General features: G+C 41.4%; 1 protein-coding gene across 2 annotated transcripts in view; it reads right to left on the bottom strand.

The window, feature by feature from the left end:
* The window catches only part of TEK (TEK receptor tyrosine kinase), a 103,630-nt gene extending 84,388 nt beyond the window's left edge, over positions 1-19,242 (bottom strand). For both annotated transcript variants that reach the window (XM_060155184.1, XM_060155185.1), the window contains exon 1: positions 19,004-19,242. In XM_060155184.1, coding sequence (XP_060011167.1) covers positions 19,004-19,055 — 52 coding nt within the window. In that variant the 5' untranslated portion in view covers positions 19,056-19,242. The remainder of the gene's footprint in view (positions 1-19,003) is intronic.
* Positions 19,243-26,510: the final 7,268 nt, after the last annotated feature.

The raw sequence follows: 26,510 nt of genomic DNA, 5'->3' as shown, positions 1-26,510 counted from the left end.
CCCAACTATTTCATGACCCTAAAAACAAGCCATGACTCTTTTCTCTATTAACAAATAATAGCTTTTCTTTACTAACAAAGAGTGTGTGTATGACACTCAAATCCCATTTCCGATACTTAAATCCTCATCCCTCACACTTCCCTGAATCCTCACTCCATCTCTCAGGGTTAAGTCAAGTAATGAGAAGAGGTCCAGGGATAAGAGGAAAGTATTTGTTTCATACACTACTTGATTGTAATGTGGCAGCATCAGAAGACTTGGGTTAGCTCTGTGACTTCTCTTTCCATGGGGTCTCTTCCGGCTATGGTCAATGATCCCGTGGTTGAGACATTTATTTTTCTCTTTCAGTCCCCATGACAAAAGGGAGTTTGCACAACTGGGTTTATGTTTAAAGGTGATAATTAACAGATGTTAAAACCAAACAATCAAATCTCTCTCTCTGTCTCTCTCTCTGTATATATACAAACACACATGTATACATACATATATATACACAGAGAGAGAGATATGATATATATCCTATATCATTAAGAAGTGTGTTGAGTTAACTATAGTGGCTGGATTTTTAAAATGTTTTTCTGTGTACCCAAATTTTTCTACATGAACATGAATTATTTTTGTGATCAGAAAAATATGTATCTTTAAGGAAGCTAAAGCAAATGCTATAATTTGGAATAACTACCCAGAGTTTTAATCTGTATAGTAGTTTTTATTCCCAAACTTTAAAAATCAACTGAATAGGGCTTCCCTCGTGGTGCAGTGGTTAAGAATTCACCTGCCAATGCAGGGGACACAGGTTCGAGCCCTGGTCTGGGAAGATCCCCTGTGTTGTGGAGCAACTAAGCCTGTGAGCCACAATTACTGAGCCTGCACTCTAAAGCCCGAGAGCCACAACTACTGAGCCCAGTGCTACAACTACTGAAGCCTGCATGCCTAGAGCCCATGCTCTGCAACAAGAGAAGCCACTGCAATGAGAAGCATGCGCACCGCAACGAAGAGTAACCCCTGCTCGCCACAACTAGAGGAAGCCCGCGCACAGCAACGAAGACACAGTGCAGCCAAAAATAAATAAAAGAAATAAACTTTAAAAAAAAATCAACTGAATACTGTGAAAGAAACATTTCTCATTGTCTTTCCTGGCCTTATTTCAATAAGCCATCTGCATGTCCCAATAAAAATGTCCAAGGAAGAGATTGTTTCTGGAATCCCTTTTCTGTAATAACTCAGCATTAATTAACATCTTTACAATCATAAACATTTTATGACTCAAAATAGATTGCAGTCCTGCTAAATATGGGTCCTTTTATATTTATTTTTATCTTGTTAGGTGATAACAATTTAATAATAAAAATCAACAGAGTATCTCTAAAACCACAAAAATAATATATTTAATGGTCCTTTAGACCATTCAGAATATAAATTACTTTAAAATATATCTCCTTATTATGAAATCCTTCTTAAAACACCAGATCAGGCCTATCCAAACATAGTGAGAAAGGAGAAATGGTTAGAAAGGAACATTGTTACTCTTGTTAACATTTTGATATACATCCTTTCTTTTTTCCCCAGAACATATATAAAGAGAAATTGCAGAAACCAACATATAATTTTTTTGTATGGTAAAAACCAAATACAATTTATCTGGAATTTTTACTTACTCCTATGATAATATTTTAGATCTTATTACAACATTTTGCTTTACAGTGCCACATTTTTATCTAAAAAGCTACAGTGTATGAGAGTGAACACTTAACCAACCCCAGCCATGTATTATTAAGTATTCTCTTTTGTTTTTTAAACTTTGCTAAGTTGATATACAAAGATAGTATCTTACTTTGATTTTATTTTAATTTAGAGGGTGAACTTTTTCACATGCTTATTAGCCATTTGCATTTCCTCCTTTTGTGAATTATTTGTTCCTCTCTTTTTTCTATTGATGTTTTGATATTTTCCTATCAATTCCAATAAGCTTCTTTTATGGAAATATTTTAATCTCTTATACAGCATATTTGTTGCAAGTATTTTTCTTTTGTTCTTTGCCTTTTAATTTTGCTTATGGTTGGATTAACAGTTTACATATTTATGAAGATATATGTATTGATTTCTATTTTTGTGGTTTCTTCCATTGTTTTTAAACATAAAAAGGCCTTTCCCATATGAAAAGTCAACAAATATTCACTTCCATCTTCTTCTTTTGATGGATTGATTTTTTTTACATTTACTCTTTAATCCATTTGGAATTTGGTATATGGTAACAGATGGGTTTTTTAAACAATTCTTTTTTTCCAAACAGAAAACTAATTTTCCCAGAGCTATTATTCCTTTCTCCACTGATCTGTGTCCTTTATAGGATATTAAAATTTTATATAGGGCTTCCCTGGTGGCACAGTGGTTAAGAATCCACCTGCCAACGCAGGGGATACGGGTTCGAGCCCTGGTCCAGGAAGATCCCACATGCCGCGGAGCAACTAAGCCTGTGAGCCACAACTACTGAGCCTGCGCTCTAGCGCCTGCAAACCACAACTACTGAAGCCCGCGTGCCTAGAGCCTGTGCTCCGCAACAACAGAAGTCACCACAGTGAGAAGCCTGCGCGCCACAACCAAGTTGCTCACCGCAACTAGAGAAAGCCTGCGTGCAGCAACGAAGACCCAACGCAGCCAAAAATAAGCAAATAAAAATAAATTTATTTTAAAAAATTTATATAAACTCAGATTTGGTTCTGGCCTATCCAGTCTGTTGATTTGTGTGATTATACCCTTGGCCTGTACCCCACTGTTATTACACTATTATACTCTGCCTTAAGATCTAGTAGAGCTATTCCCAAGCTCTTTATTCTTTTTTTCCCCAGAACTTTCTCAACTATTCCTCCTGTTCATTCTTCATGATAAAATTCATAATTATTTTGTTAAGTTTTGAAAACAATCTTTTTTTTTGAATTCTACCTTATATTTATTGTACGTATCATTTACAGGTATCTTCACAAATAGTTCCATTTGGTCCTCAAACTCAGGGTAGACCAGTATATGCTAACCCCATTTTTTAAAAAAAATTTTATTGGAGTATAGTTGATTTAAAATGTTGTGTTGGTTTCTGCTGTACAGCAAAGTGAATCAGTTATACATATACATATATCCGCTCTTTTGTAGGTTCTAGAAAACAATATCTTTTGATGAGAATTATTAGGAAGAAATGGTTAGAACTTAATGTGATGAACATTACAAAACCTTGCTGTGAAATATATAAGAAAACTACAGTAATTAACATTACATATCAGTTTTGTGGAAGAAAACATGACAAAAATGTATCTTTTCCCCCAAAGCATCAGATTAGCAGAAATCTATTCAGTTATTGAATATCTACTGTGGCTACAACCTGAACTGGGCTCTTTAAAAACTGCAGAAACCATGAATCATATGTCCACAACAAGAAAATCCTTATTCTGTCAGGAATGACCGGCAGGGGCAGTGTTAGGGAGTGGTAGCTCATCTGGGACCTTGTACTTTATTGCTTGTGCCAAAATATGGAGGAAGTAGTTTACTGGATGAATACTTGGATAATCCCCTTGGAGTAGGGAATGGAGGGTAGTAAAAACTCCCGAAAGCCAGGCTTGAGTAACAATACACGGCCTCTGCTAAGATTCCGGAGGAGAAGGGGCCAGACGGCTAGCTGGCTGTTGTTTTGCAGTGGTGTATGCAAACGGCAGTGAAAGTGGAATTGCCTGGAAGAGTAGAGGCAGAGGGAGGTAGGGAGGAGAAACGAGGAGGCTAGGAGCTGGAGACGAATTTAGCCGGAGGACCAGAGAGTCATCTGCTCGTGAATTTATTATTCTGCACACTAGACAACACAAATCATCTTCTCCTTTGACCCACCAAAAGCTCTCTGTTACTTGCTGATTGACAAAGTTGGATCGTTTCAGGACCTTGTTTGGTGTCTCAGAGTGCTGAGCCTTGCTTCTAAGAGGATGAGGGTGAGAAAAGGCTGGAGGCCACCCAGTCAAATCTGGGCTACACAGTGCAGTGCTGGAGGGGCAGAAATCCTGCCCCCACGAGCCCGTCTGGCTGAGCTGGCTGCACCCAGCCACATGGTTCCATCCCGTCACACCTCCACCTCTACTGCCTGCTGTCAGAAACACCCTCCTGCGTCTGAAAGTCTGATTCCAGCCAGAGGACCCTGATTGCCCCAGACTGAATCTGTGCTTGCTTTCCCTCCTGTGCTTCCCCTGTACTTCCATGGAAACGTTATTGCAGGTTGAGCCGTTTAGGCATTTGTATCAACCGTGGATCCTCATCATTTGTTGATTCCATATCTGTGAATTTGCCTATAATTTATTTACAACCTCAAAATCCACACTCTCGGTGCCTTCCCAGTCACTTGAACACATGTGCAAAGCAGGGAAAACCCTGAGTCCTCAGATGCATCTGTTCCAGACTGAGGTGAAACAACGCATCGTTCTACTGGGCTCTCATACTGTAAACCAGTGTCCTTTGGATGGTATATTTGGTGCCACTTTTTCACATTTTTGTGCTTTTTTGGCAAAAGAAACAAATGCAAAACTGGTTTATGTATTGATCAGGTGACAAAAATGTTGCAACTAGTAGAAATCTAACCCAGTTTTGGTGGTTTACAGAATACAACTACTACGAATAACAAGAATCTACTATATGTCTATCTGCAACTCACATCCCAACAGGAACCTCTGTAGCAGCACGGACTTTATATTTGCTGACCTAGGGTTGGGCAAAGAGTAGGAGCTCAAAAACTGTTAAAGACTAGAATGGGTTAGGAAGAAATGAGATAGGTTGAAATGGGATGGAATGGAACATAGTAACGTTTATACAGCATCTTGGAGACAGAATGCTCCTAGCAGCAAAGAGCTAGTGGCACAGAGATACAGAAGAAATAACGATAGCTGATATTCACTGAGCATTTCTTATGAACCTGCACTTGGCTAAGCATTTGACCTACATGTATTATGTAATCCTCACAACTTTTCAGTGCGGTAACATTATTATCCCCCTTCCACAGGAAGGTGAAAATGACTTGCCTGAGGTCACATAGCTATCACATTGCTGAACGGGGCTCCAGCCCAGATTCATCTGCCCCCAGAGTCGGTGCTCATAACACCACCCGGTGAAGATGAAAGAGGGGCTTGGTGAGGGTTCTGAACTCATGGACCTCTAGGAGAGGAAGAGGGCCTCTAGCAGAAGTTAGCCTGAGTCACTGGCTCTCCCAGCCTTCCTGAGAAGACAGTGATGCAATTAATGGTGACTTTTTTTCCCTCCAGCTGGCAAAAACACTGTTTTTTGTTTGATTCCAGAAGCAGCTGGCAGAATTCACGTATTACTCACGATGCTGATGGTTTATGTACTCTAGAGTCAGGCAGTGGTCAGGGCTGTGTCTAGGACTGTTGTGAGATTACTACAGGCCTCTGAATATGGCTGAGCTCCTGCAGCTGTTGTGTGTTTCTGGCTCCAGTTCCACACCTCTTGGCAGATGGTTTGTGTGAAAAGGTCTGCTGACTCTGGGTGTGAGAGACACAGGGTGGAGGGGGCTGGGAGAACGAAGCAGCACAAAACCAGCCCACGCTGCCTTTTAAGCACTTATAAGCAAAAGAAAGGAATTTATAGATGAGTGATTTGGAGGACCTTCAGAAGGTCACTCCTTTGAGCCCTTCTGCTAGTGGAGAATGGCTGATGCAAGCCAGTGTATCAAGTCAACCCGAACCCTTCCATAGCTGCTCTGGTGGCAAACACCCCAAATATCCTCCATCACCCATGGATGGTGATGGGTGGATGGATAAAATTAGTAATGCGCTTAATATTTACCTAGCATTTAAGTTTAAGTATTGTTCTAAATGGTTTACATGAACTAATTCATTTAATCCCCACCCACCCCCAGAAAAAATCTCAAGAGGTAAGTGCTATTACGATGCTTATTTTACAGGTTAAGTCAAGTAACTTGCACCACAGCACAAAGCTAGTAGTGGCTATAGTAGATCAAATTGTTGGCCCCAACTCTTCAGCCCTCTTTGTATCAAACCCTTGCTTTGGCCTCATCATGGGCAGAGTGTAGTTCCCGAACCTTGACTTTGGGAATGACAGTGTGTTGGATCACAGCCTAGGCCTTAAGAAGACTCATTTGCTGTTTTGTTTCTAATGGTGATGCGTTTCTAACATCACCATCAGAACAATATCCCCTGGGCTGATCCAAGAAGGATGAGATACATGTGAGCAGAGTCACCCAGACAACCCACACACGTGCAGCAAGAAGCAGAGCTGCACCAGCTGCTGCAATCTGAAGCAGAACCTCAGAGCTGTGCTCAACACAGATGAGGCGAGCCGCAAATCACACAAAGACTTACGAGGGATAATAAATGTTGGTTGAGCCACTGGGTTTTGGGAGTAGTTTGTTACACGGCAATAGCTAACCAATTCAATGATAAAACTGGAATGCAAGCCCAGGCAGTCTGACCAAACAGTACATGCATTAAGCTCTAATTTATATTGCCTTCCACACTCTCTGTTAAAGTGAAGAGACAGCCTCTAATGAGCTGAGCTTGAGCAAAGTGCTGAACTCCCTGGGCCTCAGTGTCGGCATCTATAAAATGAGCAGGTTGAATCAAACCAGCATTTCTTAAGGTATCAAACATTAGCTCCATGTGATACTCAAAAAAAAAGGGGGGGGGATTCAATGATTCTCTTGGAATTAGTATTATGAGAAAACAATTCAATAACACTGGACTAGATCATCTTTTGAGTCTTTGGCCATTCTAATATTTCTCATTCCAGGTAACAGTGTGTGGTACCTCCATGTACCTCCATTACCATGTATTTGTGAAATTAAAATAATTATCTAATTCAGGCAACTTGGGGACAACATCCATGGGAAGGAGAGAATGTCTGTGATGGAAGAGGTTTTTCTCTACTTCCTTCAAACCTTGGCATATTCTCCTAGCACCTTGAACCAACAATGGCAGAGAAGACCTCACCCCTTCTCCTACCAAATCACCCTAGAATCAGGCTTACAGAAAAGCACGTGGAAACAGGAAGCTGCCATGCCATGGGACATCTCTCAGAAAGGAATCTATGCTTACTTACTCCACTTCCTCACCTCGCCCTTACTCTTCAACCCAAGCCCTGCCATCCACTGAAAATGCCTTGCAACAATAACTAGTTGCTAAATTCTCTAGTCTCTCTCCTTACGCTGGCTCCTGCCTCTGTAAGTTTTTACGTAGTTGAAACTCCCTCCTCCTTTGGCTTATCTCTTTGAATGCCTTCAGTTTCCTCTTCCTCCACCCGCATCAGCCCTTGACAGAGGTGTTCCCAGAACCACCCTCTCTCCTCTTCTTGGGCAGCGTCATTCCCTCACACAGCTTCATCCTATATCCTGACAACTCCCGTAACTGACTCTGGCCCTGCCCACTCAGCCAACCTCAAACCAAGTTACCTTCTTCCCAGCCCACCTCCCTAGCTTTATTCCCTGTACCCTAGAGGGTAGCCACATAGAACCACTGCACAAACATTTCTTAAACTTTTTATTCCTCATTTTTCATGCTTTTTCCTCTGCCCAGAATACCTTTCCTCCTCACTTCCGCTCCTGCTTTTCCACAAAGCGTAATTCTTCTCGAATGTCACCCTCTTAGTGAGACTCCTGTTCTCTTCCAGGATGACTCCCTCGAGCCTCGATGCTTCCAACATGCACTGTCTGCCTCTAACAGAGCAGAGCTTCTCACCCACCAGACTAAAAGCCACCTGAAGTCAGAGCCCTCTCTTAACCATGCTTGTAACTCTAATGCCCAGCAAATTCCCAGAACATAGAAAGAGCTCAGTAAATGTTAGCTTAAATGAATGCATATAACTGACCTATCCATTCCTCTACTTCGGGCATGGCCTACTGTTTTCCTGGCTGACTACTGGGCCTTTTTTTTTTTTTTTTTTTTTTTTTTTTGCGGTACGCGGGCCTCTCACTGTTGTGGCCTCTCCCGTTGCGGAGCACAGGCTCCGGATGCCAGGCTCGGCGGCCATGGCTCACGGGCCCAGCCGCTCTGTGGCACGTGGGATCTTCCTGCACCGGGACACGAACCTGTGTCCCCTGAATCGGCAGGCGGACTCTCAACCACTGCGCCACCAGGGAAGCACCTGGGCCTTTTTTGAGGAACACTCAGTATGCCCAACATGTAAACTAGGTCTTGTCTGTAATTTATTAATAAATGTCCACTTTCCAGGTTTCCTGAGAGGAGCAATATTAGAGTCCAAGACAGTCTTTTGAGACAGGTTGATCACCAAGAGACTCTCTTCCACTTAGTCCATGTCACTAGGATAGTATTAATTATGTGCCCAAATTACTTTTCTATTTTTTATTTGAACATACACACACACAAGAGTTCTAAAAAGGATTGGCTCTCTCATTCAGTTAGAGCGGTGTCTCTTAAACTGCACTGATGAATATGTCATTTTCATGATTTTTGCTGAGTCTATAGGAGACTTGTACAATTATTCTATTAACCATTCTCTTTAAATTAACTCATCTGTTTTTTTCCTTAGCCTCAAATAATGCCAAAATACTCATTAAATTACATGATTGATATGATACATACACACATACATCTATAGATACAAATAATTTTTATAATGAAAAATGTTCTTCCAAGCACCACATTAAATGATCTTTCAGGCCAGCAGTAGTATAGGTAGCACACTTAGGAAAGCACTAGGTCAGAACATTTAATCCAATGCAAAACAAGTTATTAAAGCATTTCTCTTACTGATATGTCAAACACAGACCATAGCTTCGTGGGCAAACCATCAAGTAAACTGTAAATTGTAATTTAATATTCTAAGCACTATGGCAGGGACAAGAACAAGGGTGCCCGTATCCGACACCTCTTGGGCACCAATGCAAACCTTCCCCATTCCAGGGCTTGCTTCAGCTGCTTCTGCAGCCGCAGCTAAACAGAGCTCCACAAGCTTTGAGCAGGTGTAATATCAAAGTAGCTCACACAAAGCCCGTGGGAGGATACCTCACTTCCTCCCTTGGGACTTTCTCTGGCACAACAGCATAGGACCCCAGCAGTAGTATATCAGCTTCTTGCATCTATATGACCCTTGAATAAAGGGGAGGAGAGCAATGGATGAATGCCCTTGAGTCTCATTTCATAAGGCTCCTCAAAAGGTCTGCAGCACCAGGCATTTGAGGCAGTGGCCAACCTGATAACACATGCTTGTACACTTCCATTCCCCTAGTCCCTCACTCTTGCTCCCTGGGATCACTTCCCAATGATCTACCTGCACATATGCCTTTGCCTCAGTCCACGGGTTTTTTGTTTGTTTGTTTTGGTGGAATTCAGGCTAAGGCGGGGACCTAATCCATGCAAGAAAGTTAGGGAAGACTTCTTAGAAGAAATGACACTTGATATAAATCTCAAAGCATGAATAAGTCAGGTGAAGAAAAGAAAGTGAAGAGGATATTCTGGGCAGAAGGGACAGTGTACACAGTGTACACAGTGTTCCCAGACCAGGGCTCGAACAAAGGCCTGGATGCTTGAAGGTGTAGTTTTAGAAACTGCAAAGATCCTGGAATGACTGGAATACACCCCCAGTGTAGCCTGAGGGACTAAGAATCACAAGAGCCTGGTGAGGTGGGCAAGACTGGCTCCTGAAAAGTTGCTGACCACAACCAACTACCACCGCCACCCTGCTCTTTGATTCTGGAGTGGTAGCAATGAATAGCAAAATAGGTGGTATTTCAATCAACTCTGGAAGATTAGAAAGTGCCTTCCAGATTCAAGAGGTGCTGGACACAGAGAGGAATTGAGACTAAGAGGAGGAGGAATTAAAGGCAAGATGGTGGTGGAATATGAGCAGAGCTATGATCACGCACACATGCACATACACACATGCACATACACACACATGCACATACACACGTGTACTCCAGGACGGGTCCAAAAATTCAATAATAAGCTTGAAGTGAACCGCACTGCACTGGGAACTGACAATGCCACAGAAAATTTTCAAGGACTAGGAATTAATAGGTTTGGAATAAATGAGGTGGGAACCATCTAGGGCAAAGCATCCTAGAGCCTCTGTTTAGTCAAGACCTGAGAAAACAGGAAATTGGGGGCTGGCAGGAGAAAAGTCGGGAGCACCATCCTGCCAGCTGGTAGGGCCATGGGAAGGAATTCCCTCACCTGCACTCCAGATTTTTAGCAAAAACCCAAGAATGCACAGCTCTAAGTTTTTCTCTCTTTGTCCCTGAGACGAGGCCAGGCTTAGGGTACCAATGCTGAGTTATCCCAAGGGAAGCCAGGGAGCTCCATCTGGCGTAGAATAGGAGTTGCCTGCCCTCATAGATGGAGATGTGCTTTGAAAAGATTGGCATAAAGTGACATAAGATCCTCCAGCTTTGTTTAGAAGTAAACAATTTAAGAACATCTGATTTTTATTGAGTGCTCATCATGTACCCAACCATACTAAGTAATTTTAAGTAGTATCTTTTAAAATCTTCCCCTAAAACTACACAAGTAAGTATTGTTATCAGTCTCGTTTTCTGGAAACCAGCCTGAGGTGACCATGAAACACTAGTTGGAACACAGTGAAGTGTTTGAAAGAGTCCAGGATTTGGGTTCAGGTCATTCTCAGTTTAACTCTTTTTTTTTAATTAATAAATTAATTAACTTAATTTTGGCTGCGTTGGGTCTTCGTTGCTGTGTGTGGGCTTTCTCTAGTTGCGGCGAGCGGGGGCTACTCTTCGTTGTGGTGCACAGCCTTCTCATTGCGGTGGCTTCTCTTGTTGTGGAGCATGGGCTCTAGGCGCACAGGCTTCAGTAGTTGTGGCTTGCAGGATCTAGAGCGCAGGCTCAGTAGTTGTGTCATATGGGCTTAGTTGCTCCGCGGCATGTGGGATCTTCCCAGACCAAGGCTCGAACCTGTGTCTCCTGCATTGGCAGGTGGATTCTCAACAGCTGTGCCACCAGGGAAGCCCTCAGTTTAATTCTTGCTGCCATCATTCTTACTGAGATCGTGTGGTCACTCAGTACTATTCATTTTCAAGAGACAGAAAACAACTCAAAATAGCACTAGCAAATAAAGCCAACTGGCTCCCATAACTGGAAGGGGCAGGGATGGGTCTCCAATCTAAAAACATTGGATCCAGGGCTCAGATAATTTCATAGTGCCTGTCTGGGTTCTGTTCTCTCTGTCTCTGTCATCATTCTTTCCTATCAAAGACTAGCTTCAAGTGCCAAGGGAAGCTGGCGGCTCCAGGTAAACAGTGTCTTCAATGAAGAAAGAGAACATCTTGCTCATAAATTCCCAGAGGAGGGTCATGCACCCTCCATCTGAACCGACCGCTGTCTTCTGATGGACAGGACACTCTGATCAGTGATTGGCAGTCCCATCAATGGAGGGAAAGCATGGTGGCTTTCGAAAACTAGGAATGTTAGGCAGTCCCAAATAATGAATGTCCACAACATTTTAACCTTAGTCAAGTCACAACCTTTGTGAGCCTCAGTTTCACCATGTATTTTTAAAACAAAACAAAACAAATAATAATACCTATTGTGTGAGATTGTTGTGAGATATTAAAAATCATATTAGGACTTCCCTGGCAGTCCAGTGGCCAAGGCTCCATGCTTCCACTGCAGGAAGCACAGGTTCGATCCCTGGTTGGGAAACTAAGATCCCGCATGCTGCGCAGTGCGGCCAAAAATATTAATAACAAAACTAAAAATAAAATAAAGGAGAAGAATTTTGAAAAATCATATTAAACACTTGGCACATAGCGACATTCGGCAGATGGTTGCCATTTTTGTTATTCCTGGTACTATTATTGTTTTGCGGTTGTTTTTGACACAGGGATCAGAATTCGAAGCCCATCCCAAATTCCCAGATGTCTAAAGCACTCCTGTCCCCAGGGTGGAGTCCCCTTTGGCTCTGGAGCCAGACGCCTTGCACAACCCAGGCTCTGTGTGCCAAGGTTAAGTTGGTTCACCATCTGACGGCCACGGAGCAGCGAGTGCCTTCCCAGCCCCAGCAATGTCAATACTGCCTTCCTGACTCCGCCTATTGTATCTGGAGGAAAGTGGCCGAGCATTGTCTTCCAGCGCTCCCCCCAGGAAGCATGATATCACCCTCTAACAAAAGCGGGAAAGCTGACAGATCTGCTGAGATGGGTGTGACCACCACACACACCTCACTGGTCAAGCCCTGGGCAGGCAGAGCAAACAGCAGCCACCCACATGCCCCTCAGCTGGCTGCCTAATGGGCTCCTTTTGCTCATGTTTAGGTTTTCTCCCTCTCTTTGTTACGTAACGTGCGTACCACGTTAGACATGGTACCACTAGGCAGTGGGAACGCACTCCCTCTAATCAACAGATGTGTTGAAAAGAGCCAGGACTCTGCCCATCTGGCAGATCCATGTCTCCACACCTGCCCCTGCAGCCTTTGGGAAGAAACACAGGGAGAAGGATGGTCAGAATCTTGAAGGGACAAAAGGAGGCGGTGGGGGAAGGATGTAGAGGAAAGCAGACAAGGCTCAATCTAAAAAACATTCTGCACGTGTGATGCGAGTTGAGGAACAGTCTGGCTAGACCGGTGGGAATCGGGTTATCAGTTTAAAATTCCAGAAATAAGGGAGGCAACGTTAGACATTCCCTTTCTTGAAGGCTGGGAGTGATGCTAGCTGGTCTTCTGACACCCTTCCAGCTCTGGTACGGTAATGCTGGCTCTCTGTAAAATAACACACCTGCAGTCTTGTGCCCCCATGCCAAGCCCAGAGGCTGTCACTCTGCTCTCCCCGTCTCACTGTCCCCTTCTTTAAACTTTCTCCTTCCTTAGCTACCACAACACCAATTCTCCGAAATCCCAGGGAAGGAATCTGATTGGGTTTGCCTCTCCTGGCAACTCCCTGACTGCTTCGTCGTAGAACCCTTGGCTATCTGCTCTTTCTCTTCCTTTTACATAAGTCTTGCTACACGACCCATGTCTTCGCTTACCATAAACAAAGATTTCTATGTTTCAATCCCTTGCCCGACCCTCTTCTTCTGAGCTTCAGACCCAGAGAGCCAAATTTTGCTAAATATCCACCTTTAACATGGAAATTCAAAATCAACATGTACAAAAGAATTATTTGCTTCATGCCAGCCTGTCAGCCAGCAGTTCCTTCTGCCATGTTTGCCAACACAGAGAATGGCAGAACCATTACCCAAACCAGAAGCCGGGAGCAATGCTTATTCACCCCACTTCCCACAACCTCCAGTATATAACCAATTACCAGTCCCTACAGTTTCACCTCCTAAACACTTTCAAACCCCTTCTTCATCTAAGCCTCCCTTGCCTGGAGTGTTGGGAAGCCAAATTGGTCCAGGCCTAATTCTCTGCCATGTCGATACATGCTTCAGAATATTATCAGAGTGAATTTTCCAAGACATAAATCAGATATGATAGAACAAACACCATACTAAATTTCCATGTGTACAGAAAGAGGTACAAATGACTTAAAATGGCCTATGCGGCCCTTCCTGATCTGAACCCAACCTTAAGTCACCACCTCCTCCTTACATTCCAGACTTACTCAACTTCCCTGAGCTTGCCCAGCTATTTCACACCACCTGCTCCCTCTGATGGGAAGTTCTTTCTTCTCTTTTCCCTTTTATCTACTTAGTTTTAAAATCATTTGGATATGAGTAACTGATAACTACACTAGCCATAATTTTTGGCAATATTCATTTTTAGGAGTTCTTGCAAAGTGAGGAAAATCTATCATACAGATTATTTTCAATATAAATTTTATTCATATTAAATTTAGCAATTAATGAAGTTGACATTATGTTTTTAGCCATTTATGTTTAATTTGGATTTTAAAGTTGCTTTTATTATTGAAGCCAATAAACATTTTTTATAGCTCTTGAAAAGCTAGATTTTGATATACCCCTACTACATTATTTATCATAGCATCTTACAATTTATTATATGCCTATAGTCATCCTTCCTACTAAGATGTGAGTTCAGCAAGGGGAAAAAATAATTCATCCTTTTTTTCATTCCTGGTGTCCAGTACAGTACTGGGTGCAAAGTAAGTCCTCAGTATGTCTTCATTGATTGAAATGATAGTTAAGTGAGTGAATGAATGAATGAAAGGTGGGCAATAACTCAATAAATGTCTATTGAATAAAACTATGTGTATCTTTAAAGTAATATTCAACAATCATACAATACCTAATATTACGTAAAATCTTGTTAAACCCACTTTCGTGAGTATATCTTTTACGTTTCACACCTAAGGGAAAAAAGGGATTTTCTTTTGACCTTATTTACATCAAATATTTAACATAAGCCAACCTTTTAAGATATGAGTGAATACCACTTGCAATATATATGAAATTGATTCTTATTGTTATCCTTTCAATGTTTAAAAGCCCTTTGTACGACAACAAACAATTTCCCTCTTTTTGTCAGGTCTGCCATGGTATACCAAAAGTTTCTTACTATGGCATATTAAACTCCATGCACTACGGAGAATAAGAAGTAAATAATATCTGTTGTCAACAATGTTAGAGGTTAACTGGGCTAAACCTATGTGTCTAAAGCTCAAAGGCACAGCCTGTGTGGGAAGGGAACTCAGAATTAGGGGAAGAACACGAGGAAGAGTTGGCCTAGGCAAACTAAGTTGAATTTTGTTTGCAGACTGAACATGGTGGGTGTCATTTCCAAATGGATAGAACAGCATGAACAAGAGCCAAGGGGAAAGTATGCATAGATGGTGGAGATGGGCCTGGTTGAAGTAGAAGAGCCGTGAGCAGGGATGGGTGAGGGAAAGCACTAGAGAGTAGGCCAAGTGTTCTGGCTTGTCAAGTGGGGAGAGATCAGCACAAAATTTGAGAAACTGGCTTATATTGAAGTCTGTTAGGAGAATGCTTCTAAGAGTAGTAAGTGACTCCCCCACACCTGGAAAACATTAGACTGGTCTTGAATGAGCCCAATGGTCCTCACAACAACACTTCTCTTTTGATTACACTAGCTTCACTTACTAAGAGAGTTCTTCCTGGCTGAGTACTTTACATGCATTATCACACTTGATGCTTATAACAACTCTGGGAAAAAAGTATTCTCAAATGTAAAAGATGAGAAAACTGTGCTTTGGAACAATCAAATAACTGGCCCATGGTCATCCAATTTGAGCTTAATCCCAGGTGTGTGACTTCACAATCTATACTCTTAACTCCTTCTCCTGCCTTCTTGATGAGATCCACCTCAGCCTCATAGAGCAGTGTCTTCAAAAGTGAGTCATAATAGCACAGGTGCATGTGGTTTTTCTTCTCCTAAGGCATGTTAACTGAGTTACAATTCAGCATAAAGTGACCATATCTGGGTCCACATTCAGAAAACAAACTCAGTTTGATTTCAGTGGGCAAAGATCTAGTGGCTCTTCTGACCTTTATCTACCTGCTAAGTGGTCGGTGAGGAGCCACAGGTAGTGAAATGAAAAGGATTTTCTTTTCACATTCCTAAAGACTATCGATCACGCAACACATGCCCGAACCCTCCCCAGTGTGGGAACTCACTCTCCAGGGGGATAGTGATCCAGTTTTTAGAAGGTTTCCATCAACAAAGCCAAACTCTGTCTTTTGTGCAACTCCCTCCACCCCCGGATCCTAGACCTGACAAAATACAACGTCAATCTATGGTGTCTACTATGTGGAAACCCATGAAAATGCTGCTCCTTCATCTCTTCTCTCCTGACTAAATGTTCCCATATGACAAAGTTTCTAAAGCACTTACCTTCCCATTTGCCTACAATGTTTGCTGTCAAGCTTTTCAGTGTCTTCAGTGTTTAATGGATGTGCTTTGAGCAGCAGATTGAAGTGATTACCATCTCTAATTCTGACCCTATATCTTTACTATGCAAACGGTTACAGCTTACGTGTTACCTTTTTAGCAAGTAAAGCATGTTTTGGCGCCTATAAATTGGCTCCTTGAAATTCATCAAATTTTGTGTATCACCAAAACTTGGATGTCATTCACTAGAACTCTCAGCAAACCAGGTCTCTCTCACATTGAACATACGTCATCTATTTATTGAATCCAAATGCATAACTTGACATTTATCTATTTTGACATTTATCTGTTTATCTTTTGGGTTTGGTTCACCCTTCCAGCCTAGACAAATCTATTTGAATCCTGATTCTGTGCTCTTACCAATAAGCCATCTACAGGGAATAAGCTGGTGACACAATCACACACATATCTTTTTAGGAACAGAGCTCCAGGAGATGAATTGATAATGTCAGAAAAAACTGGACCTCACCCATCTGAATCCCCCAGAGGATATAGCATAGTCTTCTGGATGAAATTAGAAGAGTTCTTCCCTCCTGGAGAGATGTCTTAGAAGGACTAGACTCTTGAAGGAAGCTCTCCCAGGGTAAGGCTGAAAGGGAAATGCTGAGAGCTCCCAACAAAAACAATGTTTAGGAGGGAGCATCTGAGAAGGGAGCAAAACTCCTCCTTCTGAGAATAATTCCCAGGTGTGTCTCTGTTCCCAGCTTCTATGCCTCCACCCTTGATTACTCAGACTTGATAACTAGCCTTCTAAGACCAACCCTAATCAGGAGGTTCCATCTGGGACCACTTCCCTGACCTTATAACTGAATTTCCTCTGCCATCCAGACAAGATATTCACTATCTCTGAACCCAGGTTGTTACTTAAAATGTCACATGAGACAGGAAAGAGGCATGAAGGCATACTACTAGAGGCTTCACATTGGATCAATGTTGATCACAAAGGACATATTATGATAAGGCAGAAAGAGTGACTAGTTTTATTTTTTTTTCTCTTTGGGAGAGCAGCCTGGTTTGGTGAGAATGAGAGAGTAGAGAAAATCTAGTATGTTTCTTAGAACTTGTTTCTAAGGTGGTATTGGCCATGATCTGCTCTTGGGAAGGGAATCTACCAGAATCTAGGTGGATTTGAGGGAAGCCTTCTAAAAACTATACACCTCCTCCAACCCTTTTATGGGTTAGCATCTACCACCCAGAGTCACCTTCACTGAGGCAAATGTGATAGTTTTTTCAGTTCTATTTGTTCAGAAAAAAGGAAGGACGAACAACCCACTAGACTACAGAGAGAAATCCATAAGTCATGAGCCCCTTGCTCCATTACTGTAGTCTACCAGTGGAGTTTGGTTTGAAGAATGGGATCCTATGCCTGTAGACATAATCATGCTGGATTCTTGTTGTTGCAATTATCAGGCCTTCAGTATTCATATTCATGGAGGCTTAGATGGAAAATCTAAGTTAGGATTTAGCACAACAGACCTACTCCAGAAACCAACCTTGCCGGGGTTACCCTTCCTTTCAACAAGAGCACGAAACCCCTCTCTTTGGGCTTCACCCTGCTTAAGTTAGTGCTGTGCTTTTGGTTTAGACACAGAGTAACTATTTTGCCACATAACTTTTTTGTTTGATTTTATGACATCTTTTCTAAGCCTATATTGCAAAGTGCCATAACATGGTCACTATGGGGAAAAAAGATGAATTAGAACAGAGTGTGTGTGTCTCTGTGTGTGTACATTATTTAACCTAAAAAGTATCTCAGAGCAGCTGTGGACCCCTGGGCTTTGCATGACTATAATCCCTGATGTAGAAGCAGTTCCAGATTTCATGTTACTGATAAATGTCACACAGAAGAAAAGCAAACAGAAAACGGAATTATGATAACTATTCGGCTTCAAGATGCATATTTTTGGAGAAATCAACATTATTTCTACATGAATATAAAAAATTTCTACATACTGAAACTATCTCAGATAATCTTTCATTTTCAGCAGTTTACACATTCTTAGTCTTAAAATATTATTAAATCCTCAATATAAGTGATCACTGAAAACAAACTGAAGAGCTATAAACAAACATGCAATTCTGTTATCTTATTTGCTTAATGTTTTGAATATTTAATGATATAATATTGCAAACATATGAAAAATATAAAATAATTAGCAGATACTTATGGATACTTGGATCAAATTCTACTAATATAATATAGCCCACACCATTAAGTTCAGTAAATTTTCCCAAATTCATTTCCTATATCAATTCTATTTTCATTACAATAATTCAAATGCTTTCAAACTGAAGGGGAGAGATTGATGGCCATTATAGTTGTTATTTGTATTTTGTGATTTGATACCACTTTCATAGGTATCTCATAGGGTGAGTGAACTATAAGCCACGCCGCCATCTAGAGAATCTGAACAACAGACAACCTAAATCTAAAAACATTCAAGCCAACCATTCCTTAAACCCACAATAGGTTTTTTTACTCTCCTGTGCCCAGTGATCTGGGTAATTGCTTAAACTTTCATTTCATTGGGCCAATAAAGACTTTACAAATTACTATGTGCCAAATATTTTTTAAATAAAACAAAAATTATATAGCCCTAATCTCCCTGACCCCAACTATAAGATAAAAACCAAAAAGCCTAGTGTTTGACTGCTTTGATTGAAATAGGATACAAATACGAAATCTTTATAGAAAAGCATTTTTGTTCTCATTTAAAAATGTCAATCTGTACAATGCCTTAAGTGGGTCCGAATCATTCTCAGCATGAATTTGATATTTTTTTTAATGACTGAAGATTTTCTTTGAAGCAGGTAAAGCCAGGTTTCTTCTTTTTCTATAGAGTAAGGAAACAATCTAGAATGAGGAACAGTAAAATAATGCACTATGGTAAGCGCGTCTCTTCAAATAAAGTGACCTAATCAGTCCTCACAGAGTCTGTGGTAACACAGCGGGCAATAATCCAGAAGAGAAACTCTAGAAAAATCAGTTCATGCTACAAGGACTTTCCATGTCAATCCTTACATATATTAAACGGAGACTCATGGAGAAACAATCCCTGTGCCACAGCTGCCCCTTGTTAACCAGCACTAAGCATTGGTGAGAGAGCCCAGAATCACTAACTCTGTTAAAAATATAGTTTTTAAAGATAATAAAGCCAAACCTTACCAGAAAGGAGCAAGCTGACTCCATAGAGAACTAAGCCGGCTAAAGAATCCATGCTTCCCCAAATCTCTCCATCCAGTTTCCACAGATGTGCATGAGGTCCCAAGGATCCTTTCAAACACCCAGAGGTTTGTGACTTTCCATTCGCATGTCCTACTAGGTCTTGTTTACAAGTCAGAGGCAAGAAGGAACAGCACAGAAGCGGGCTGTAACAGTCTCATTTCTGTCTGAGCACAGGGAGTTTTAAGTTCCTTTTTCCTGTTTCCTTTGTAGATTAGGATGGGAAAAGCTGTATCTTAAAGGCATTTGGTATCAGCAAGGCTGGGGGCACTGTAAGCCCTATCCATCTTGCAATTCATCAAAACACTTATCTATTGCAGTTGCTTCTGCTGCTGCTTTTGCTGCTGTTGGAGGGATAGAGGAATTTTAGTTGGAAGTGTGGGTCCTGGTCAGCACTTTCAGAAACAATAGGGGTATCCTCTCCTAGGCGGGAAACTGAGAATAACAAGCCCTCCACCTATGTATGGTATGCGCTGATGACTGGCCCTTCTCAGCCCTCTAACGGCTCTCCCGGGTCTACTTGGGAGCCCTGACAGAAGGGGTTTTTGGGTGTGGGGAGCAGTTTTGGCTTTTGTTTTGTTTTAACCCACATGGTTTGAATTGGGAAGAGAAGTTTTCGTGATGAGAGAACACAACCCCTAAAAACAATTAATTTGGGTAATTAACAGTGAGGTCAATGCTCACTGTGGCCACAGAGACCAGAGTCCAAAATTGTTAGCCTGTTTTCTTACACACAGATGGCTTATCTTTTGGCCAAGAGCCCAAAGGTATCCATGCTACTGGCCATCGCGTTAATTTTTTATTAACAATTCATCTGAAGATGATCTAATTTCTTAAAGAATTGGCAGAGAAGGGTTTTAGTAATACTAAGAGGGATTTCGTGGTTACTGGCCAACTTACTTTCAGAAGAAAATTGTATCCAAAATTTTAAAAATAACCTGTGTAAAAACCAAATACTATAAGTGATTAGATTGGGATAAAAAATATTATTCATAAGAGCAGAGAGAGTACATAGGCCAAAAGGAAAATAACCACTGGGGTAACCATACCTGCAATGAAATCGGAGATCCTAAATTTATCCAGATGACAATTTCACCAAAATACGAATTCTGACTTCAGCATAGAGAGCCGATACTTCAGTCATCACCTCGCCTTCACGCCGGAGGAAAGAGTTGTCTGATCCTTTTTCCTACTCACCACAGGAAAACGCAGATGCTCCTAGTCTTGCCTGATTTCTGTCCCATGTTTTATCACATCAGTGATGATCTCAAGAACCAATTGATGTTTCCAGGCAACTGAGGTAAAAAAGCTCAGGCTGCGTTTTCATGCACACCTGGGTTCAAATACTGGCTCAGCCATGTGTGGTCTGAGAAAAGTTACTGAAACTGTGAGTCTCAGTTTCAACAGCTATAAAATGACAAAAATCTCTCCATCAAGGGGATTTTTGAGAGGATTAAATGAGGTTTAAAAATCCGCAAAAACATCTGGCACTGTGTCTAATTCATAGAAGGCTTTCATTAACTGTGTTAACGTATTCACTTCCTTTCGTCTTTCCATTCTGTCTCTGATTTCAGTCCTAAAAGCTTCCTCCAGAATGCCATTCTCTATTCCTATGAGATGGCTTCAAGTTTGGCCGTAAAGAACCAGACTAGGAGTCAGGGATTCTGGGTTCTAGTTTAGTTCTGCCATGATCTGCCTGTGAGGCTTTGGACCATTCACTTCCCATCTCTAGGCCACGTTTTCCTCAACTGTAAAGTGAAGGATTTAGACTGGATATGACTAATTTCCCTTCTGATTGTAACACCTCATAGCCTAAATGACTAAACTGTCCGACTCTCAGCATCTCCAGGTTGATTCCTAGGACCTTTCATCTGGGGAGTTCAAAGAAGATGCTAGCTTTGTATATCCGTCACTGTGAAAGCCTGAGGGGGTCACCAAAGTGATCTACTTAAGCACATTGTATCTGGGACTTTGTGAGGTCCACCGGCCCCAGGCCATGTGGAGCAGCTGTGGAAGGAAGACCTTGGAAACAAACCAACCCCAGGGAACCTGCCTTCCCAGGCACAGCTTCCCCTGTTTGTGCTTGATGGGCAAACAAGGAAGCCATCATTGCTCTCGCTCCCTCCTTTTTGCTGGTTCTTGTGGGCTGAATGTGTTGCTACCTTGCGTCCTTTCCTGCACTGCCTGCCTCTGTTATCCACAAAAGCAGTCCAGCTTCATCCTTCCGCATCATCCAGAATGATCTCCTCTTACCCAGAACTGTGAGTCAGGTCCTTCCTCCCTCCATTATCCAGGTTGAGTGACTCAATTTCACTCTTCTCTCTGTAATCCAGAAATATTGCTCAGTTTAATTTATTTCTTCATTATCCCAAAGATCCATGTAGCTTAACTTCATCTTCCAGGATCCAGAAATATTATTCCATGTAATCCTTTTCACTGTTATCCAGAATATTGACGCCATGTAACAAGTACTGCTGGATTTCCTGAGCCTATGATTATACAGCTAGTCAAAAGGCTAAGCAACTTTCATGTGGGAGGTCTGAATCTTTGGCATGTAAATTCCAGGTGTAAAGTGAAGATAACTTGTGGACAAAAGTGTCCAGACATGCTCTGCTCCAGCTTTCTGCCCTATGGATCTTAAAACATGGAGAACCTATTGAGGAATAACAATATGAGCTTCACTACCAAGTGCAAGGCCAATAGGTCAGCAGAGCTGATTGGCAACAGGTTGGGAAGTTGCACAACTGGATGGCATGCCAGGATTTCCAAGGGAAGGGAGAGGCCATTTCCATGTCTGGACAGGACTTTCCCCAATACATAATGTATTAAGGAAATACCACACACTTGGACATGGCCACAACCCTTCTCTACAAAGCTGGCTGTGCTCATCATCAGGGCATCTTCATCCCCTGAAGAGCCTTGTTGGGGACCAGCTGGATCAACTCTCTATCCTCAGCAGCTCCATCCACCCAGAAATATTGAAAGGCTCTTCCCATTCTTGCCTGATTAACACCTAGTTATCTTCTGGGTCTCAATTTCAGAAAGGTCTTCCCTGACCTATTCAATCCAAATCAGGTCTTCCCTGTTATTCCATCCCAACACTCTGTCCTTTTTTTTCACAGTACTAATCACAATTGGTAATCATATATTTGTGTCTTCATCTTTTTAATGTCTCTTTTCCCCCAGCTGACTGATATCTTCATGAGGCAGGAAACATATCTAATTTATTCACCACTGAATTCCCAGATCTGACCACAGTGCCTGGAAGGTCATAGTATGTCTTGAATAGATACTTAATGAATTAAGAAATGAGTGAACAGGGCTTCCCTGGTGGCGCAGTGGTTGACAGTCTGCCTGCCAATGCAGGGGACATGGATTCGTGCCCTGGTCTGGGAAGATCCCACATGCCGCGGAGCGGCTGGGCCCGTGAGCCATGGCCGCTGAGCCTGCGCGTCCGGAGCCTGTGCTCCGCAACGGGAGAGGCCCGCGTACCGCAAAGAAAAAAAAAAAAGAAATGAATGAACAGACTCCCATTGTTACTTATATACTCATACCTTGAGAACGCTTTGGAGACAGGCAAACCTAGATTACATGTTATAGCTGTAATTTACTCTCTGTATGACCAGGGCAATTTAATTCACATCTCTGAACCTCAGATTCCCCATCTTTAAAATGGAAGACAATAATGCCTAATTCATGAGATAATATATACATAGTATCTGGCACAACTACATATTTAATAAAGGCTTTCTATGGGTTTCCTCCCCATCTACAACCGCCACACTACCCCTGGATTGTTAGATAGAGCTATTTGCAATGAGGAAACAAGGTCCCACACAGGCTAAGTAACTTGCTTAGTTGTGGGTAGTATCAGAATCCTGGTCTCTTGGCCTCCAATTTTTGCAAAGTTGGCTCTTTTTTTTCATAGTTCATCTTTAGACCACAATGTGCAAAAAAGTAGATAAAGAGAAATGTGGCAAACATCACAAACACCAACAGGGTATGCCCAGACCTTAGGAAAGTATTTGCAATGAAACTTTGACAGATAATGGAAAAGTTTGATGACACTGATAAATGCAGACATTTATCATTGTGCTTCCGAAATAGTGGTAATAATATCAGGATCTGGGGGCACCCCACTGCCATGCTCCAGGGAAGTGAAAGGGGCTTCCTTGTTAGTCAAGCTTACTCAGCTTACTTTAATTTGATTTTTCCAGACACACTTATAGCAGCACAAAAAAGAAAAACAAACCAATACACAAGCAAACAAAATATTCAGAGAAACAGGGCACTTGGCTGATATTTCATTTTCTAGTCTCTGCCCTTTGTACTTAATATGTGAAAAAATAATCTACAGAAAACATTGAAAGTCTTTGAGATGGATTAATCAAAATAGCAATGGATAAATTAAAAATGTGAAGAGGTGTGGAAAATAACTTATACAATGTTCCTATAAGCTGGTACCACATGTCTAGAGGCCACGATCACAAATATGTAGCAAGTCTTAGATGCATATCCTTTGGCCCAGAAAATCCACTTTTATGATATAACCCAAGCCCAGATAAAAGATGTGCCCAACATTTATGTATGAGGGCATTACAGAAGTATTGTTGATAATAATCAAAACCTGGAAACAATCTAAATAGCCAACAAAAATGGATTATTAATATAAATCATGGTACACAGAGAAATCCCATACAAATGTCAAAATGTTGTGATGGAAGCATACTGACATGGAAAGATGTAAGGATGTTTATGCTGTATTATTGATTGGGAAAAACAACAGTTTGGACAGCATGAAATTTATACACATGCATACATTCTCTCTCTCTCTATATATATATATATTTTTATATTATATACTTATATATGTATAAAATACACAACAAAATGTTAAAAGTTACTATTTCTGGGTTATTGAAAAACTGATCATTTTTATTTTCTTTATAATTTCTATAATTTCAGCATTATAGAAATGAATATATATGTACAAATGAAGATGATTAGGGGAAAATCCTTGAGACAGTGGACCCAGGGCAGTAGGATGTACCTTAAAACACCCATTGGCAAATACGAAACAGAATGCAGGTGAACCACAGCCTCCAGGAGGTGAGCAAACAGGGTGGGGTGTTGACTTCTGGCAGCGCAGCACTGGCGCTCTGCCTTTTGCAGGGCTGTGGGCACTGAAGCTCCAGAGTCATCACATCTGTCTTCTTAAGGACTTTCGTGAACTTTTTTCATGAAACCACTGCACCTAACGGTGCCTAGAAGAAAAGGAAGGGTCATCAACAATTAAGTCCTGGTCTTCAGCCAGAACACCACAGTTAAAGTGGCAACACCCACTCTGGTCTGGAGCGGAGTTGATGGCCATGGAAAATACCTGACCCTCTCTGAACCCCATTTACTCTAAACCTTTTTTTTTTTGAGCATCGAAGTGGCAAGCACTGTACTAATTGTTGTAGAAAGAGACACATAGAGAAGATGTGGTCTCTGCTCTGGAAGCTCACAATTATACAATCCCAGCCATGGTGACAATGCCTCAAAACAGGAAAAGTTAAATAACAAAATCAGACGCTGTGTGGTTAAATACCAAAGGGTGGTACTGGCAGTAAAAGTTGTAGTAGTCTTTGCTTTGGGATCCTTGAGGACATGACGCACCAATTCTCATGGCTTTTTTTTCTTCTCCTGATATTTCCTTGGCACATATGGCATCTTTCCAGATAGACTATAAGCCCCTTAGGCAGGGGCTCAGGTCTTCTAAATTTGTTTAGGTTTGTTTTATGGCCCAGAATATGGTGTATTTGGTGAGTGGTCCACGTGCACTTGGAAAGAATATGTATTCTACTCTTGGTGGTTGGATTATTCCAAAAATTACAGTTAGGTCCAGTTGGTTCATGGAGTTGTTTAGGTCCTCTCTATCCCTACTGATTTCTTTTCTACCTCTTATGTCAGTTTCTGAAAGCAGAATGTTAAAGGTTCCAACTATAATTATGGATTTGTACTTATGCTTTAAATTCCATCAATTTTTCTCCACGTATTTTAAAGGTTATTTGTTAGGTTCATTCATATTTAGGATTGTATGTGTCTTTGTAAATTGACTCACTTATCTTTATTTAATTAATATCTATCTCTATCTCTGATAATATTGTTCTGAAGTCTACTTTGATATTGTGGTAATTTTTGAAATTTATCACAGTAGACTTATTCTCTGTTCTTCACAGTTACGTAATTATTCATAGCCTAAAAGGGCCATACAGAAGAAGGAAATCTTGAGCTAGGTACTGAAAGCTAAGGTGTTTACCAGGTGAACCATGACAATGGCATGGAGGAGGGCAGGACAGGCATTTCTGACAAATGGACCAGTAGTCTGAGCCAAAACATGAAGGTATAAAATACTATACCATGTTAGGGGAAATGTAATGTTGAGCAAGGCTGAAATAAGGCTGAGAAAGGGCTTAGCCTGAGACAAGGTGCATTAAACAAACTGGGTCCAGGTTTGATATACCCTACTAAGGTCTATAACAAAGGGAAATAGAAGGTTTTAAATCAAGGAGTGCTATGACTAAATTTTCATTTTAGGATGATCACTCTGAGAGCAATAGACATGTTACATTTGCAGAGATTAAAGCCAGGAAAACTCATGATAGATGACTATTGCAGTGTGGTATTTAAAGATCGTTAAGTCTGAATTAAGGCTATAATTGCATCAGAAGCAGAAAGAATGACAAGTGTTAAAGTGATAGAAATATTAATTTTAATGACTGTTTGGGGTTGACTGAGAGGAAGGAGACTAGGATAAGTCCAAGGTTGCTGTTTTGCTTAACAATATGAACCTGGTAGTACTCACTGTGAAAGGGCCACAGGACATGAAGCTCTTTTGTGGGGAAATACAAAATATTCAATATAGAATTCTATTATAGATACATGGGCTTGGATTGGGTATGGGATAGCCAAGTCCAGATAGATGCTTTGTTTGCAGTGGATACATTGGTATGAAACTCATGAGAGGAATCTGAGCATTGCCATGGGGATTAATGAGCTCACCCAGATGGCATGCAGAGCAGCCTGGACCATAAGGAGTAGGTGCAGAAAGGAGATGAGCAGAGGAGTGTGATAGGCCTCTGAGAGGCAGGAAGAGAGGTTTTGCAATGACTCTAGCAAAGTACTGTCGATCTGCCTTACAATGCCTTGTTTCCCTTCTAGGCTAAGAGTTCTTCAGAGGCAAGGACCATGTCGTAGTCATCTTTGTATCTCCAGTATTTAGCACAGTGCTTCACTCACAGATACTTAATGAAGTTTTGCTAAATGAATACAGAAGGGCCCATGTTTCAGAGAACAGTTTGACCATTCAAAACAAAACCAGTGCAAATGTCCTTAGAGGGTTGGTGGTAAAGTACTTACCAAATTGTCTCTGATTCAATCCATATACACATCATAGAAACCAATTTTT

This window comes from Lagenorhynchus albirostris, chromosome 7 (genome assembly GCF_949774975.1).
Source record: "Lagenorhynchus albirostris chromosome 7, mLagAlb1.1, whole genome shotgun sequence".
Taxonomy (NCBI): domain Eukaryota; kingdom Metazoa; phylum Chordata; class Mammalia; order Artiodactyla; family Delphinidae; genus Lagenorhynchus; species Lagenorhynchus albirostris.
Note: the sequence above shows the minus strand (reverse complement) of the source record. Positions and strands in the feature narration are given on the sequence as shown.